Source organism: Macrotis lagotis, chromosome 2, assembly GCF_037893015.1.
Source record: "Macrotis lagotis isolate mMagLag1 chromosome 2, bilby.v1.9.chrom.fasta, whole genome shotgun sequence".
NCBI classification, from domain to species: Eukaryota; Metazoa; Chordata; class Mammalia; order Peramelemorphia; family Peramelidae; genus Macrotis; species Macrotis lagotis.
This window is the reverse complement of record NC_133659.1, coordinates 70071011-70090934: the sequence shown is the minus strand read 5'-3', so window position 1 is coordinate 70090934 and position 19924 is coordinate 70071011. Positions and strand designations below refer to the sequence as shown.

The following is a 19924-nucleotide window of genomic DNA, read 5'->3' as shown; positions in this document are numbered from 1 at the left end:
CATTTCTTCTTGCTTGTATGCGTAGACAGGGGCCCCCTTATGACATAAGAATTCCAAATACCTCTAAGGATGGTAAACACAGTAGCCTGCCCCACGTAAACTCCTGGGGATGTGACGTGAGTCTGTAGCCAATGAGCATATCAGGAGATCTCAAAACTACAGCACCTTAGAGTGATGTAAGAAAGCAAATGGCTAATTTCTCAGCCAGCAATTGTGGCAACTCAGTGCTGATGCTGAGTTTGTCGTCAGGTTTGTACCGGAGAGAAAACAGAAAGATTAAATTGTTTATGTGTGCTATGTAAACGGATGTAAAATTCTGGTTTGTGTGTGTTCCCATAGGGCTTGCTCTTCAGTCTATTCAATACAAGCTACACAAAATCACAGGTGCAGAAAGATACCTCTCTCCACATAGGAGAGATTCATGTATAATTAGCTTGTGACAATCTTGTTGTTCATATACTAAGTGACTCTAGATTTAAATTTCATATATATATATATAGTATATTATATATGCACATAAATTAATACACAAAATATTAGGCAATGATTCTTCTTTCTAGTTTCATAACTACTACCCTTTTCTTCTCAGATTACTATAAAGATATCACGAAATTATCAAAAACTTAAAATAAATTAATTTTAATTTACTTTAAGCTATATATGAGGTTTTCTAACATATAAAAGTATATATATATATATATATATATATATATACATATAGTAGATGCCATTTCTATAGTAATTTAATGTTATAAAGTTTTAGGTTTATCCCACTTGATCCTATACTGAAGGAGTTATATACATATATGATGATGTTTGCCCTTCACTCTCAAAGAAAATCATGACATCAGGGAGCTGATGCCAGGATATGTATATGAATTAAAATTGAGATGGAGGCTACTGTGAAAAATCACAATCCTCACTTTTTCTTCCAGAGTCATCTGGGTCTGGTGGTCAGAAATAGATCAAAACTACTAGAGATAGCCCTGGACGTGAGGCAATCAGGGATAAGTGACTCACTCAAGGTCACGCAGGTAATAAGTGACTCAGGTCACATTTGAACTCAGGTCCTCCTGGCTTTAGGGTCAGTGCTTTTACTCACTGTGCCATCTAGCTGCCTGATATAAATTTGCATGTGTATTTGGATATGTATCTACCTTTATCTATATATACCCATACGCTACAAATATAGATACATTTATATAACAACTCACAGATACTAGATATTGTTGATATTTATATTATACTTTAAAGATTAAAAAGTATTATATACAAATTTTAATAAATACATAATTATATAGACCATATATATAGAATACTATATGTTATGTATAGTGCATATTCTAAACACAGAATGCATATAGTTTTATGGAGATATTTATATGGTTATATAAATATCTATACAGTAATTATATATAATGAAAACATTTATAGTGTTGGTATAAAGTATATACATATAGATAAACAGTTTTATGTGTTATATAGCATAAATTTATATATACTCTACATGGTTGTGATATATACTTACATACTATGTATAGTTATGGCATATATTATTTCTAATAATCATTTTACATAATGAAAGTATATAATGGGACTTATATCTCACATGTGAATATGTATATATATATATATTTTATTTCACAACAACACTGAAATAAATAATGTCATTATTCTCATTGAAAAAACTAAGGTAGTTAAGTGGCTTGTTCAGGGTCACATATGTAGTAAGTATCTGAGGAGGAATTAAGGTCCAGATCTTCTTAATTTTAAGTGTAACACACACACACACACACACACACACACACACACACACACAAACACACCCAGTTATATATTTTAATGGCTAAGAAGAGCATTCATAGTCACCTAATAGGATTGTTATAGGGATCAAATGAGAAGCATGTGTAAAAAGTGCTTTAAAAATATAAAAATGATATAAAATATGAAGTCACACCATAAATGGAAGCTATGTGGAATCAAAGTGATTGTCATCTCCAGAAAGCTTAAGGAAAATATTTTTAGGACTTTTGGCTTGTATTCATAGTTGCCCTTTTCCTCCCTAACTTTCTTCTCCCAATCAACCCATATAGCATTTGATTAATGCTATTCAGAAACATCATACCCTTGCTTGGCCTTGAATACAGTAGAGAGTGGAACTAAGTGACTCTTTCCTCCTAGTGGAAACAGTCAAGCACTGTTGAGGTAGCTCAGGGGAATTACAAAAAGTATACCATGACCAACTATTTTGCCCAGCCTCCTGGGCAAATAACCCCACTCAGGTTTCTGGGCTTTACCTTAAGATTTTGATAACCGTCCTGGGAGGGGCCATACTTTAAGCTTCAATCAGTCATTAATATCTCAATACAAATAAAAATCCCATGATGGGTTTTGATCAAAATGAGAGGATATTATAAGCAAAGACCCTGGTGGGACTGTAGAATATCCAGGTTTTCAAATTTATTATTTGTCTGAGACTGTCTTGAATTTTTTTGTGCAATAAATACACACATCCCACCAGCATAGCCAGGAGGAACGATCTGTAATTTTCTACTCTCTGACATTATAGCAGCTGGCCATTTCCCTCACTGAGAAGGTAGTGGCTAATGCCTGCCAATTGGCAAGTACAATTCAGAGTCTGCCAGTTCATCCTCAACACCTTCCTCAACTGCTGAACAACCACAGCTGTCATGCCAGATGTGACATTTTCTATATGAGTGTCCAAAGAAATGCCTGTCAGACATCCTCCCAGAAAAATGAGCACATGTAGTGCGCTGGCCAGTCATTCAATAAATGAGGTCAGATCTGGGACTGGAGCAAAAATAAGGGTCAAGAGAGTATCCTGGAGCTCTCTATATGACTCATTAATTTTTCACTAATACAATTTGGGGTTTTCCCTGTGCAGGCACACAAGAAGCCTTCGCTCCCCACCATTCTCGGAAAAGAAAAAAAATCTATCACCCTTATAACTGTTCTCTCCACCCCATCCCTAAACATTGATTTCACCTTTCATACAGAACTCCGCTAATGGGAGGCAGCCAGTGGATGGTGAGGGAATCTTGGGTCTGTCCAATGACCATTGGCGGAATGGGGATGGGGGTGGGTCTTTTGCTATCACTCCATTGCTGATAGACCAGATCCAAATAGCAATGCATTCGGGCCACTTGATTTGGGGTGAAGTGGTCAGTGCAGTCATCATCTGTGAATAAAACATAAAAAGGAGACAAAGAAAATAAGTTGGGAAAGATAACTCCTGTCATAACATAATTAAGCAGGAAATCCTTTCCAAATCATTCCACTAGATTAGAGAAAAAGCAAAATTTGAATGGCCCCAGGCTCAGAAATTGATCTGCATGGACTGCTAAATGTTCAAGTGGCCACAAGATGGCAGTGTTTCAGCACGTGGCTTTTCCATGTGTGACCATTTGGGATGTTGAAGAAACCTTGTTTCTTGCCCAGAAACTCTGGCAGAACAGGGAGGAGATGTCCCAAGAACCTGAGACAAGAAATAAGTCCCAAGGCTACTGATGGAAGAAAAAAGTAGTTTACTTTTAATGAAATTTCTATAATAGTTCAGAAGAATTGTTACTAAAATTGAAATATTTTCTCTACTTCAAAATTCTCCTCCCACTTGCAAAGCAATTTCCTGGGTTTTTCCCTAGAGGTGCAAGCCATGACTCCATCCTTCTGGTGGTTGCCAAGACTTACTCATTGGGGATAGGGGTGGATTTTATTAACGAGGTGTACCTGGATGTTTTGGCAATATGGAACTACATGAGAAAATTATTTATGGGCCACAGAGGTGACCAGGTTATCAGCGTCAACTGTATAACTGCTTGATTATAATTATCATCACCAGTGTTTGATTAAAGTATTCTTCCAAGGAAAAGAAAGTTAAAACCCAGCAAAAATTCCAACAGAAGTGTTCCTTTTCCATTTCTTTGTTTTGTTTTGAATGTTCCTTAAGAAAGGACCCCTGAACCTTTCAGAAGAACTGTTCCTTCTCTATATTTCTACAGATTTTCCAGTCATATTCTCCTTTATTCTAGAGATTAGAATGATTATAGTCATCAAATGCCTCAAGGTTGTTCTTAGTCAAAGGATATGTCTCCTTTGTAGGAATTCAAAGAAAAAGCATAATCTTTGTAGGTAGCTATTTATTAGTGGTTGTTCAGTGGATAAAGCCCAGAGTCTAGGGTCAGGAAGAACCAAGTTCAAATTTGATTTCATTTACTTATTAGCTTTGTAACCCTGGGCAAGTCACTTAATCTCTGTTTGCTTCATGCACTGAAGAAGGAAATGGCAAACCACTCCAATATCTTTGCCAAAAAATCCCATGAACAACATGGTCCGTGGGATCAAGAAAAATCAGACATGCCTGAATGACAACTATAGTTGTTTTAAGCTAGAGCTGAATCTGGAATGTGGAAATGAGGGTTAGGTAGAGGAGAAACTAAAGAATACAATTGAACTAAGAGTCAGGAAAATTCCAATACAATCCCATTTAAAAGAAACAAATGGACCTTGTATTACTCTATCTCAATGTACACACTGGATTTCTTCTCTATTCTTATCTTTCTGAATCCTTTAGTCTAACTTCAGCAGCCACATTCTCTATGAATACTTCCCTATGTTCAGATTTGTTAGTGCATTTTCCTTCTGCAAATTATTTTATATTTACCTGTGCACATTTAGTGCCTTCTTGGTAGAGTGTAATCTCCATGAAAGCAGTGAATATTTTTGTTATTGTCTTTCTATATAGATATATCTATATCTATCTATCTTTCTAGATACACACACACACACACACACACACACACACACACACATATATATACATATATATATATATATATATATATATATATATATACACATATAATAGCTTAACATAACGTCAGTAAAGGGCTAATTCCCAGTATTCTTTTTTTTAAGGTTTTTTTTTTTGCAAGGCAAATGGGGTTAAGTGGCTTGCCCAAGGCCACACAGCTAGGTAATTATTAAGTGTCTGAGTCTGGATTTGAACTCAGGTACTCCTGACTCCAGGGCTGGTGCTTTATCTACTGAGCCACCTAGCCGCCCCATAATTCCCAGTATTCTTGATCTGGTGGAAGTTTAATGATGAAAATGATGTGTCTTCAACTAATATTGAGAAATATGCATCTGGTAAATGGATGCACTTTAAAATAAAATTTTAAAATTCATTTAAAGGCATTCAAATTTTGATCTTAATAGAGTATTTCTTCCTTTGTGAATCACAAAAGACAAATAGAAACTGAGATTCAGTAAGTACAAGGAGGTTCCCTATCCCCCCCACTGAGTTTGTTTCAGACTTGATGTCTGAAGAGGATGAACAACATCTAGTATCTTTTTTTAGGGGTTTTTTGCAAGGCAATGGGGTTAAGTGGCTTGCCCAAGGCCACACAGCTAGGTAATTATTAAGTGTCTGAGGTCGGATTTGAACTCAGGTACTCCTAACTCCAGGGCCGGTACTATATTCACTGTGCTCCCTAGCCGCCCCAACATCTAGTATCTTAAATATAATATAGGCAGTTAATAAGTGATTACCAATTAAAGACCTTGGAATCACTACATCCAAGAATGTGGAAATGTGTTCCTGTCATCCCCCTTCCAATAATTTCTATCTCCTATGTCCCCTTTCTTCTTCCAAAAGGATATATTCTTCAGAGAAAACAAAGATGGCTGTGTACTAGTCATTTTTCTATTACCTGTATAGCTCATATAGTTGTTGAATGGTGTCCCAGAGAAGTGGTTTTGGCCACAGGTGTCATTAGTAGGTTCTGGATCCTGGCACAGTTTACTTTTGGGTGTGGGGGCTGTGTCAGCACAAAGATCTCCTGTGTCCATGGTTGGCATAGTCTCCCTGCAGGGATCATCACAAGATTCCCTTTCGCTGACCCCTTTGAAGACATGGTACAATCCCAAGACATGGCCCACTTCATGGATCATGATATTGGTATGGCCAGGCATGCCATAATAGGTTGGGTTGAGGACCACACCACCTGCAAGAGAAGGTATATGATAAATCCTTGAGAGAACAAGCAACCAATCCCCCCCCCCCGTAACCTAGTACAAATCACTTTCTGAGAAATTTGAGCTGCTAAATTTCAGCCTTCACAAAGATAATTAGACTTTTTACGACTTCCAGTGACAGTAGTTGGGAGGCAGCTAAGTGCTGAAGTGGCAGAGTGCTGGAAGTAGAGTTAGGGAGAGTTTAATTCAAATCCCACCTGAGATACTTACTAGCCTGTGATCTTGGGCAACTCACTTAACCTCTGCCTGTCCCAGTCTCCTCTAGCTATAAAATAAATATAATAATAGTACCTAGCTCCCAGACTTGTTTGAGAATTAAATGAGATCATATTAGTAAAGTGCTTAATTCAACATCCAACCCATAGTAAGTATTTAATGCATGTCTATTTCTTTCCTTCCTATTTGGCCATAGAAAAAAGTCATTTACTCTCTCCCTCTCTGTATCAATTTCCACATCTGTAAAATAAATTGTTTCTTCCAACTTTCAATCTATTATCATTTGACCTATTTCCCACCTTCCCACTTCTGAGACCACTTACAACTTAAAAAAATAATAATAATAAATGATGGTGTCAGTATCAGCCCAAAGAGTAAAGATCTCCAAGTATCTCAGTACCTATCCATTTGATTTTTCAGATCCATTCAGTATTCAAATATTCCTTCCTCCATTCACCAATTTGATCACCCCTTGTCTTCAGGCAGCTAGGTGGCACAGTGGATAGAGTACAAGGAAGACTCCTCTTTTTGAGGCCTCAGACAATTACCAGATGGTGTGATCCAAGGCAAGTTATGTAACCCTGCTTGCCTCAATTTCTTCATCTGTAAAATGAGCTGGAGAAGGAAATGACAATCCACTCCAGGATGTTTGCCAAGAAAACCCCAGTGAAGGTCATGATGAGTCAGATATGACTCAAACAACTAAACAAGTAAATTTTTCATCTCAATTCCGAATTTTTAGAAAATCATCATCCTTGATGGAAAAAATGAAGTTTCTTGAAAGTATAAAGATTCAATCAGTGTCATAAAAGTTCCTATCATTGTCTATTTTTCCTTTACTATGATCACAAGCCTCATCATCACATTCCACAAACAATTAGACTTTTAGCACTTCAAAGACCATCTCAAAATGTGTCTTAGGAGAGTCAGATTCAAGGATTACAAGGATCTTCTCAGGTTTTATTTCCCAAGTCTTATTTTAAGTGTTGTATGTCACTATGTGCTTGTCTCTATCTCTGTCATAAGGAAGCAGAGCAAACCTGGAAGCCAGATGGTTCTTCATTTTTAAAGAAGGTTCATTCAATCCCTAGGAGGGAACTCGGAGGCAAGGAGACTGCAAAATTATTGATTTATACCTGAAAGGTTCATCAAATTCAATTGCTTCTTATAGCAGATGAGAAAAATGAGACCCAGAAATGCTGTTGTTTAGCCAAAGACATACAACTTGCAATTAATGGAGCTGAAATTTTAACTCAAGTCCTTTGACTATAAAATCCAACACCAAATTTCATTCTCTCCCTTGCCACTCAGCAAACAGCTTGCCCTTTGTACAATTCAACTCTGATTGTTTCCAATCAAGCTCTAAAATCCCTTGGATAATCTCTGTCATTTGTACAGGAAAGAGGCATGTGATTTGTAATCAACAGAGGATATACCAGGAAAGTAGTATTCTAGGAATAAGAGAAGTAAAGAGGTGGTACAAAAAGAGCACAAGTAAGATGAAAGGAAGCAATAAGTTGTCATAGAGAAGCCTCAGATCATTGGCCTTCTAAGCCAACCTCAAAAAGCAACTGTTTGGGTTGGAGATTTGTTATTGGCTAGTCCAAGGATATTGTTCTATGGAAAAAAAACATTCTAGGACCTTCTGAAAAGAATTTCTTTGCCATTCATGGTAGATCCATGGAAAGCAAGATGTAGAAAAGTCAGAATAATACAGGTTTTCTAACATCCAAGATTACCCCACTTCTCCCAATGATCTAACCTATCTACCAATATTTCTGTAGCTACAACTATTAACTACAAAAAGGCCCCCTACACATACACACTTTCTCTTCTTTTTTTCCTCCTCCTTCCTTCTCCATCTTCTGCTCCTCTTTCTCCTGCTCTGTCTGTCTCTGTCACCATGTCTGCCTATCTGCCTGCCTACCTGTCTTCCTGCCTTTCTCTCTCTCTCTCTCCCCTCCCCTCTGTTCTTCACTCCATATAGATATATAGAATTCTATTTATGTTTGTGTGTGTAAATATTTATGCACATATGTTTATGCACATATATATGAATAAATGTATATATACATATTTTCAAAATCCATTCTTGATCTCAAGCATGATCAATAAAAATTAGTCTTCATCTGATTTTGCAGGTTAATGATGTCAACAGCCTTGTCTCCCCCATAATCTATCTCCCTTCTCTGTTGTATTCTTACAGTTATAAAACTTGAACTGTTAAAAATAGTGAGCTGAAGCAACATACATTCAACCATGAACAACCTACAGCATACTCACTAACATATATGCACAGAAGGAGGGATAAGGCAGGAAAGGCACATTCATAGCTCAGAAAAAATTTTAAGTTATAATAAAAACAAAGTTTAAAAAAAACAGTCTTCTCAAGCCAAAAACAAGTCTGAGTGAGGCACCAAGGGTTGTTGCCCAAAAACTAAAAAGAGGAATGCATACAAGAACTTTAAAAAAATCAAGAAATGATGAAAAAGCTCCAAACAATGATCATAAATAATAAATACTAAAATCCCAGAAAAGACTACTCTGCTGAGCCTCCCATCTGATATACCAATTCATTTCCCTTTACTACTGATAATCTGAAATGGAAAACTCCCACCTTTAATGAAGAACCTGGGATTCTTATTCTAGGAGCAAACTTAAAGACACAAAGAGAAAAGTTGCTAGGGAGAACATGTATCAAGCTGTACTTACTCTTTTGGGAATGCACCCCCCCCCCTTCAAAAAAGGGATATTGTTTGCATCACTGGTTCAATCAATTTGGGATGATCCTATAAAACTCTTATCTACTCACGCCATCACTAAAGATGGTATTGTTCGTGTATTATCCTTGAGAAGGGTATAGCCTAGACCTTCTACTATTTAGTATTCTTTCATTCTACTTAAGGTAAACATGAATATTTCCACTTTTCAGTAGGTCCTGGCTTCCTGTGTTGTGTATTGATTTTTGCTAAAATAAACAAATTTAAAGGCACTGAGTAGACTATACTGTTTTTTGGTATTCCTTGCTTTTAGTTCTGGAATAACAATCTTTGTAAAGTCATACAGGTTAGGTGGAGCCTAATTCATTTGTAAATGCCATTCCTTAAATTAACTAAATTGAATACAAGTTGTTAAGCGTCAGTCAGACTTTGTGCTAGGGACTGGGGACATAAAGAAGCAGAATGGTGCCTGTATTTAAGAGATGCTCTTCCGCTGGTGAATAATAATAATAACAACAACAACAACATTCATCCTCCGTTTCCAAAGAAGACCATGACATCAGGGCAGTGATGCCACGACAAGCAGGTGAAACTGGATTTGAGTGAGGGGGAGCTGTGCTAAGTCACCAGCCTCACCTTCTCCTCCAGAGCCATCTGGGTCCAGTGGCCAGATATAAATCAGGACGGTTGGAGATGGCTCTGGACCTGGGGCAAATAGGCTTAAGTGACTTGCCCAAGGTCACACCGCTAGTAAGAATCAAATGGCTGAAATTGTATTTGAATTCCTGTCTTCCTTACTCCAAGGCCTGTGCTCTATCCATCACCACATAGCTGCCCTAGTGAATACAGCATATATAGATAAAATACAAGAAAATTAAGGAGGGAATAAGTCAAATTCAAATAAAACTTAATGGAAATTTTCATAAAGGGAAAGAATAGTGAAATGACTCATCAGAAAAGGCTTCACGGAGGACATGTCATCTGACACAAAATAAATATTCTGATAGGTGGAGCTGAAGAAAAGTGTGTTCTAGGCTTGTGCAAATGACTATAGTTGAACTTTAAAATGTATGAAAAAGAGTAATATGAAATCAAATTGGAAAGGGTACATGGGAGCCAGTATGTGAAGGCCCTTAGATGCCAGTTAAAGAATCTTCATTTTATCTAAGAATAAATAGGGAGTCACTGAAAGTCTTTGAACAAGCAAATGGCATATGAAAATATCTGTCTAAATATTACATTGATAGCTTTGTGAGGAATGAATGAGAGTCAAGAGAAATGAGCCATGGAGGCAAATTAGGAGGGCTATTACCACAATCCAGGTGGGATGTAATGTGGGTCTGAATTAGTGAATAAAGGGGCACAAATTCAAGAGATGATCTGGAAAGGAACTGAATAGGCTTGGAGATGAAAAGAAAGAATAAAGAATGGCTTCTATGAGCCTAAGTGACTGAGAGAATTGTGGGTACCTAAATTGAAATAGGTTATTTAGAGAAGGGACAGATCATTGAGTTTAATTTGCCCATAGGATATCTTAGTAGAGATGTCCAGCAAGCAGTAGGAAATGTAGATCTAGAAAAAAAAGATTAAAGCTGGATATATTGGTTTAAGACATTTGCATAGGCATAATATTTAAATTATTAATTCATTCAAAAATGCTTTGAGTATCTACTAAACTCCAATATGTTACTGTATAGTATACTATATTTAGTATATTACAATATAGCATACAATATAATATATTACAATATAGCATACTACTATACTCAAAGATAAAGATAAATGCTAAGCATTGTGGGAAATACAAAGAAAGACAGTCACTACCCTCTTAGAACTGACACTGCTTTATGGAAAGATAATATACAAGAATAAGTGGGGAAAAGATATTTGATTGTATAAGACATGAACAAGGGAAAGAATATAAATAGTGGTACAGAAATTCAAATGAAGGAATGATTCCTTGATAAAAACAATATGAATAATAAAGCACCAAGGTGACCTTGATGAATTAAAATCACCAATTCCAATTATACTATCCCATTGTATTTGAAAGACCTGAGACATTTCATTACTGAGAAACTGTCAATTATCCTCAAAATATCAGGAAGGATGGAAGCTGTGTCACAGAATAGGAAAAGGATAGATTTGTCTTTTTTACCCTAAAAAAGGAATATAGTCTCCAAATTCCTAATTCAGTGAGCCTAACTTCAATTCTGGGAAAAAATTAGATAACATATTATCAAAGGAATTATTAAGGAACATTCCTCAAAGGAAGTGTTTATTACTAAAATCAATGTGGCTCAGTAATCATGCCAGAATAATGATATTTCTTTTTATAAAGCTACTGAATTGGTAGACCAAGAAAATGCTGTAGATAGATATAGTTTATCTCAATTTCATTGGAGAAAACATGGTATGAGATGATAGATAGAGAGCAATATAAGACCAAAAAACCATCTAGTTCAGCCCCCTCATTTTTACCAATGAAGAAACTGAGGTCCAGAGAAGCAAAATGATTTGTCCAGGACTAACATATGTAGCATGTGGCAAAAAAGAGTTTTCTAGTTAAGTTTCTTGGACTCAGTTATCTGTCCAATGAAACACAACAAAGAATAATTCCAATGGAAGCAGTGAAAATGGAAGGCAAAGGGGAAATGACCAGGAGAGAGTATGGAAGATGAATTGAAAGAACGAATATGGCCAGTCATCAGGACAGCTGGGATAAGCCAACCTCAGATAATTCCTCTTTATCTGTTTATCTTGTGTACTGTGAGTCTTCAGGATGGGTGGTAAATCCAGGATATATCCTGAATAAAGGGAAGGATAATGGTAGTGTTCTGGGTGTAGAGTAGATGACAGACTAGAAAGCAAGGCTGGACAAAAGTCCTGGCTAGAGGAATGACTGAATATGAGGAAGTAGTGATATGGGAAAAGAATTACACTTTCAGGACAGTGGGAAGAATTTCTTTTCTCAGCACTTCTCTACCAATGAAGTACAGTCAAGATCACCTCATACTTTGTGGGAGTTTTACCTATTCTATTAATATTTTTTGGTCACCACTTGAATAAAGTCACAGATGGAATGCTTTTTCTAATTTACAAAATAACATGAAGATTTGAGAGATAGCTAGCAGGTTGGATGGTACAGTTAAGATCCAAAAAAGAAAATCTCAACATGCTATAACATTTGAGCCAAATCTAATAAAATGAAATTTAGATTGAACAAATGCAAAGTGCTTACACTTGAGTTCCAAAAATCAACCTGACAACTATAAGTAGAGAGGTATTACTAGCTTGTACTTGTGAAAAAAATTCAAGGATTTTGGTGCACTTCAAACTCAGCATGAGTCAAAAGGCAGCCAAAGAAAACTAATATACCCTTAGCCCACATGGAAAGGAAAAATTGACCTATAGGAAGGGAAGAAGCATGTGGATGGGAAAAGGATACATGTGTTTAGAAACCAGCATAGTTAAATGTTACTGATGTGTGGGTAAGTGTGAGGTGGTACAAAGGGAGATAAAGTAGTTTGCAGATAAATTACCTACTCACAGTTCCTGAGTAAGTAAACCCAGAACTATCAGGCTATTAACCTCAAACAGAAATCTTAAATCTGTTCCTAAAACACCTACTTTCCCTTCCCTGCTTCTATTAAGTTCAAAGCAGAAAAAAATCATAAAACTGAAGGCAAGGACACACCTGTGGTAAGAAAAAGTCAAGATAGAATGAAAGAATTAATGTATTCCTCTCCCTTCATCAGAAACAAATCCAGTACATCTATATGAAAAGTGAGTGAAAAGGAGGATTAAGAGTTAGTTGCCCAGGGAAACTTGGTAGGAGGATAGATATGAACAACATTTTTACCAGTATCATTTTTCTCTCCCTCACCTATGAAACAATTAATCAATATATGTTTATTAAATATATATATATATATATATATATATATATACATATATATAAAGTCTTCTATGAGGCAAGCCTTATGGAGAATTTAGGGATATATATGCAATGAGACAACCTTTGCCTTGGAGAAACTCATAATCTTATTAGGGCTGCCTTAGGTCAGGAACCATTTTTCATTTTTTATTTATATACTCTAGAAGTGAAAAGGGTATGCTAAAGTTGTAAAGAAAGGTCTGTCATTACAGTCAAATCTTTTTTTTAGGTTTTTCAAGGCAAATGGGGTTAAGTGGCTTGCCCAAGGCCACACAGCTAGGTCATTATTACATGTCTGAAGTTGGATTTGAACTCAGGTATTCCTGACTCCAGGGCTGGTGCTCTATCCACTGTACCACCTAGCCGCCCCATACAGTCAAATCTTAATGACAATAATAACTTTCATTGACCTACTGCTAGACAGGTTGCAAATAATTTCCCATATATTATCCCATACATACTTGAGCCACATGATAAATATGATATTCTCTTCATTCAAGAGATGAAGACTTCAAAGTTCACAGAGATACAGTGACTTGTTCTAGGTTGCCCAACTAGTGCTACTGTCCAAAGATGAATATAAACTCAGATCTCTCTAAAGGGACATGCAATATGACAAAAGTCCCTTTAGAAAAAGGCTCTTTTGTATAGTTATTGCCTTAAGGTGAGGCAAGGATATACCTAGGAAAGGGAAAGAAGAAGCCCAAATGTAGAAAGTAAAATTTGGACACAAGAAGAGAAAGAACAGATGGCAGAGATAGTCTATAGAGGCCCACACTCCCTCACTTGCAATATGATTCCAGGCCCTCACTCTGGTGCTACCAGTAAGAAAGCTTTACAAAATATGACATAATGATAGCACTCAGACATTTAAAGCTGGAAGGGACCTCAGCAGTCAGCCAATTCAACCCATATCCAAAAGAAATACTCACTAAGACATTAACATGCCCAACAAATAGTTAGCAAGCCTTTGCTTAAAGACTTCCAAGGAGAGAGAACAGAAGCAGTCCATCCAACTTCTGAGCTGCTCTAATTGTTAGGAAGGTTTTTTTTTTTTAGTTTGTTGACTAACAGAATCCAAATTACTTTCTTTCTGATTTTAACACCTTTCTTCAGGTTCAACACTCTAGGATCAACCCCAAATTGGAGTTCCTTCTCCACATGATAATCCTCTACATATTTGAAGACAATTTTTATAATCTCCCTGAGTCTTCTGTAAGCTTATTACAATCACTTTCTTCAATTGATCATTGTTTGATATAAACTCAAAGTCCTTCATTATCCTGGTTGCCATTCTCTGGATATTCTTTAGCATTGATCAACATCCTTAAAATGGAATTCTAGAAATGAACATAATATTCAAGATAGAGTCTGAGAGGGGCTAAGTATAGTAGTAATATCATCTCTCTGAAAGTCATACCCCATTTAACATAGCCCAAGATCAAAATAACTTTTCGCATACATTACAATTGACTCAAATTGAGCATGTATTACACCAAAATTTTCAGAATTTGCTTTAGAACTACTGATGTCCATTCATGTCTCCCCCCACTGTGCCATTGTAAATTTGTGAAGTAGATAATTTTTTAAAAAGATTTTACATTCATACCAATTTAATTCCATATTATTATTTTTAGTGAAATAGTCTAACCTGTCAAAAGTCTTTTGGGGTTCCAACTCTATCATCTACCCCCAGTTTTTTGGTTATCTGCAAATTTGATGCACATGCCATCTATAATTTTATCCAAATCTCTGCTATGTATTTAAGAAAATACGAGGGCAAGTACAAGATAACTGGGTTAATCCCCTGGAAACCTTGTGTCATATTGACATTAAACCATTAACAGCTATACATTGTCTGATCATTCAATCAATTCTGCCTCATTATTCATTCAACAAGCATTTTTAGTCAGCATACATTTATGTGCCAATCTCTAAGCTATTTCAGTTATCCAAGAACAAAAGACAAAAAAAGAAAAGAAAAGAAGCAATCCTTGCTCTCCAGAAGTCAGTGTGCTTTTGGGAGAGGAGGGCAACATGTACACAAAATTAAAGAGAAAATATATACAAAGTTAATTTTTTTAAAAGTCTACCTTTGTCATCATTTTCTCATCCAGAGTCAATAGGAGAGAAGAGGTCTCCTTGGCAATCATTGCCCTATCTTTGCCTTTTCTCTTCATCTGAGGGTACCAGAAAGCATCTGTCTGGGCAAGGACAGATTGGGGCATTAATAGTCAGATACCCAAACTTACCCTCAATTATAAGTTTCTACAGAAAGTCAGCTGATAGATGGGATATGTTATTAAAGGGTTATTATCATTATCTGTTCTTTGTTGTGCACATGGCATACTTATCTGAAATACCAGGTAAAGATTTCTGCAAAGATGAAGGAAGAGGACACAGCAGATAGGAAAAAGTATTGGATTGAGAATCATCATTGGTTGTGTTCTGCCATTTGCTCCTTGTATGACCTAACCACTATGAGCCCCACTCACCTCATTTGTAAAATGAGTTAAATGAACTAGGTGACCTCTTTGAGTCTTTCCACTTCTAAATCTATAATCTCCAAAGGCCCTTTCAGAACTATGATTCAATCATAATAAAATGTCATTCTTTAGAGGGAAAACTTTTTAAAACCTAGATGGTTCTATGAACCTATGTTTTCATTCCTTTAAAATTTGACTATTAATAAATTATTTTGCCATCTCTCCAAAAATACTGCTGAAGGTAAGGTGCATTGTTTAGATTGTGAAGGTGTGGTACCTCATAAATTAACCACCAACCTTCAAGGCTGGAGTATTTGCTTAAGACTCACCTCATTGGTAGAAACCACATTTAAGCCACTCATGTAGACATAAATAATCTAGATGAGCAGAACTCACATGATATGAATGAATTTTCAAATTTTTTTTCTTTAGAGAAAATGCTTATATGTGTCCCTTTACTCATGTATATAATGTAATTTCTTCAACAGGAAAGCATTGGTTGCCCAGTAGGGGTGGGAAGATGTTAGTTGGCACTGGAGAGGGAGGAAGAAAGATGCAGACTAGTAATAATAACAATGCTCAAAGCTCTTTATGAGCTGCCAAATTATTGGTTTTTTTCCTTACAACTCAGTGAGGCAAGACATACATGAACCTATGAAATGCAAATATCCCCATTTTCCCAATGAGATCAAGCAAATTGCCTAAAGTCATATAGCTAGAAAATTAAAAAAAAAAGAATTTGATCCCAGGAATTTAAGGAATATCAAAGAAAATTATCTATTTGAATATTCCCAAACAGGAACTGGGATGCCCCATTACTCTACCAATTAAAAGCAGTACAATATTTACATTATAGATTAAAACTGCTGATGTCCTGCTACCTAACTTTTCTTGCTTACTTCCCTTTTTGGTCCTCACCTCCACCCCTTCTCTTTCTTTCTCTGTCCTTCCTTACTACCTTACAAGTCCATTGCTTATTGCCTGCTCCCTATTCCAGCCTTCAAACTACAGCTGTGCATACACACAGACACACAGACACACACACACACACACACACACAAACACACATACTTTTCTGGCAGCGTTTTTTACATTTCCCAGTTTTAACTCATTAAGTGCATTAAAGCAGGAAGTGAATTCTCAGGCATCAGTGAATGAGACTTTGATTTCTGTTTTATGGGACATATCATGTCTTAAAAGTTTTACAGTGCCATCACAGAACTGTTTTAATTTTAGCTAGTAGCCTCCCATCAGTCTGCCCAAATTTTCATGACAAGTGGATTTAGAAGTCAGAATTTCTCTTTTCTTCTTCTCCCCTCTCTCCCATTCCTGTTACTTTGGTCTGCTTCTGAAATGACTGGGAAAAGTGAGTCGCTGTACTGCTAGTTATTCATTTGGGAGTTCAGCTGCCTACTATGTAGAACAATAAAGTTCTTGCCATCTTTTTGCTACTCTTATCCCTCACCATATAATTGTTTTTCAAAAAAGTTTGAGGAAGGAACCATATTCTTTCAGAGAGGTCATTTCTCCACTTACCCCTAACAATACAAATAGTCAACTCCACAAGGGCTTCCAATACTCCTACAGAATTGTAGTTGGCCATGAGGCTCCATTGGAAACCTTTCCTTGACCATAGCACTTCCCAAAAAAAGGAAGGTAGGAATTGATAGTGCAGGATGCAGGCATAACAAGGAGACCCTATCAGGGGCTTGTTTTGTCTTACTTTTTGAGTAATAGGTTTTAAGAAGTTAGGACCTGTGAATGTTGCAAAATTATAAAGAACATTCTTGGATCCAAAGAAGAAGTATAAGAAGACATCTCTACCAATTTCTTTAAGGATGTGTGGTCCACAGATATGGAAGATAATGTAGGGTATCAGATTATTTTTCAATGTATTATTCAGTTGTTATGATTTTTTTAAAATCTTTGTTATAATGGATATCCCTTCAAAAAGTAGAAAGAGGGATATGGGGGAAAATTGTAGGTGATATCTTAAGAAATCAATAAAATCTATTTTTGAAAAGAAATGATACTTGGCAGTCAAGCTGGTAAACATTTGCCATCAAATAGGAGCCAAGGATGTTACCAGGCTGCAAAGCAGCGATGCTTGTATTAAGCTCTAGAAGAAACATTTACTCCACATTACTCCAATTAGACATTATTGACAAAAAGAGCATTTGCTTGCAATTTTTCCAGGAGATTTTGGGGTGACCTGATATAGGCTGATTGCTGGTATACTGCTAACATGCCTAAAACATTCTCCCTCCCAATCTCTCCCTTTCAGAATCTCCAGTTTCCTTTTAGGATTCAACTCAAGAACTTTGCGTGTGAGAACTTGTCCAGCTACCCAAGCTAATAGTGTTCTCTCTACTTCTCTATTTCCATTGTTGCCTTGTATGTGTTTTATCTGCATGCATGTGTACATGTGTCTGGGTTATATCACGTTATATACACACACACACACACACATACACACATACCACATGGATAGTTGTGTGTATGGATACAGACAAAGCACACTCCTATATTTTATTATTTTTCTATTTGTTTATGTATATATATATATATACACATATAATACATATACACTATATTTGTATGCATACATACATACATAAATGGACATATTGCATGTTGTCTCCCCTATCTGAATGTAAGCTCCTTGAGGTCAGAACTTCTTTTGCCTCTGTCTTTAAATTCCAAATGCCTATCACAGTTCTTAGAACATATTTTTGTTCAGTCATTTTTCAGTCATGTCTGAATCTTCCTGACTCATTTTTTGAGAGAAAAGATAATCAGAATATTTTTCCATTTCCTTCTCCAGTTCATTTTACAGCTCAGGAAACTAAGACAAAAAGGGTTAAGTGTTTGCCTGGGTCACACAGCTGTTAAATATCTGAGCTGAGATATGAATTCATGAAGATGAGTTATTCTGACTCTAGGTCCAGGACTCTATCCACCCTACCACCTAACTGTTTGTCTTGGCACATGGTAAGCACTTAACAAATGATTCATTAGATTGCTTTCTCCTTCAGGAATGAAACTTTTTGCATGGTACCTGAGTAATTGTATAATAAATGTTTATTCAGCCTACTTGTTTGTAGATTGATTGATGTGGAGAATGTCAGTGTAGGTGATGAGCTCTGCAAACTTTAAAAGACTATGCCTCATTTAGCTATAGAGCTCATGTACTCAGCTTATACTGCTGCAGGAAAAAATAAGAATGTCACTATGACATCTGATCCAGTCTCCTGCTGTTTCTTCAAATTTTGTCAGTTTAGTCTGTTTCTGGTTCCAGGTATTAAAGATGGACAATACCAACTGGAAAAGGACCCTTGGTACAAATCACATCAATTAATTTAGTGGGGGTTATTCAGCACCTGGAACAGCAATTTCAGTAGTTCAGATTGACTCAAGAACCCAGTGGGACCCAGTACCACTTATATGCTATTAGTAGAACCGAATTGGTTCAATGATTCTAGAAAGCCATTTGAAATTAGCTTAGAAAGTTGCTAAATTGTCCCTGAACTTTGAACCAGAGATCTTAGCAGGACTTGTGTTAGCAAAAAATTGGAAACAAAGTAGATGTCGATTGTTTAGTAGATGACTAAATAAACTGTGGTTCATGAATATTATGGGCTCTCAGTGCAGCTAAAGAAATGACCAATTGGAAGAATTCAGAAGAATATGAAAAGATATGTAAATTTATGATAGTTCAGTAAACAGAAGCAGAAAAACTCTGTACCTAATGAGTGGAACAACACAGACTGAAAAACACTCTGCCAAAAAAAAAAAATGATGTCCAATGCTATGTAATGATAATGCCCCCAGGGAAGAGATAAGAAATATATCTCCTAGGGGAAGCTAGCTAGATGGTGCAGTGGATAGAGCACCAGCCCTGGAATCAGGAGGACCTGAATTCAAATCCAGCTTCAGACACTTAATACTTCCTTGGTTGTATGACCTTGGGCAAGTCACTTAACCCCATTGCCTTACCAAAAACAAAGAAAGAGTGAAAAAAAGAAATGTATCTCCTCTTCTTTGTAGAGATGGAGGATTATGGGTCTATAACTTTTCCCATACTATCATGTGTTTGATTAATTTAATCTAACTTCTTTCTCTCTTTCTTTTTTAATTCTTAGCTACTTGGAAAAGTTAACCAGGAAGAAGCAAGAAGTATATTTAGAAACGAAAATTATATGAAAAGGGGGTGGCTAGGTGGCACAGTGGATAGAGCACCAGCCCTGGAGTCAGGAGTACCTGAGTTCAAATCTGACCTCAGACACTTAATAATTACCTAGCTGTGTGGCCTTGGGAAAGCCACTTAACCCCATTGTTTTGCAAAAACTAAAAAAAAATTTATATGAAAAGGAAAATTTAAATAAACCATGTATTTTGCACAATTATATGTTGGACACTGTTCCAAGTGCTTTAAAAATATTACTTCATTTCTTCCACAAAACAAACCTTTAATAAAGGTGACAATATGTCATTCACATTTTTTAAGTATA

The 19924-nt window shown here is 36.4% G+C and overlaps 1 protein-coding gene across 3 annotated transcripts in view; it reads right to left on the bottom strand.

Annotated features, from left to right (window-relative positions):
- PAPPA2 (pappalysin 2) overlaps window positions 1–19924 on the bottom strand; it is a 372249-nt gene that overhangs the window by 228317 nt on the left and 124008 nt on the right. For all 3 annotated transcript variants that reach the window (XM_074222103.1, XM_074222104.1, XM_074222105.1), the window contains 2 exons: window positions 5730–6023; window positions 3007–3199 (listed from right to left, as the gene is read on the bottom strand). In XM_074222103.1, the coding sequence (XP_074078204.1) occupies window positions 3007–3199; window positions 5730–6023 (487 nt within the window). The remainder of the gene's footprint in view (window positions 1–3006; window positions 3200–5729; window positions 6024–19924) is intronic.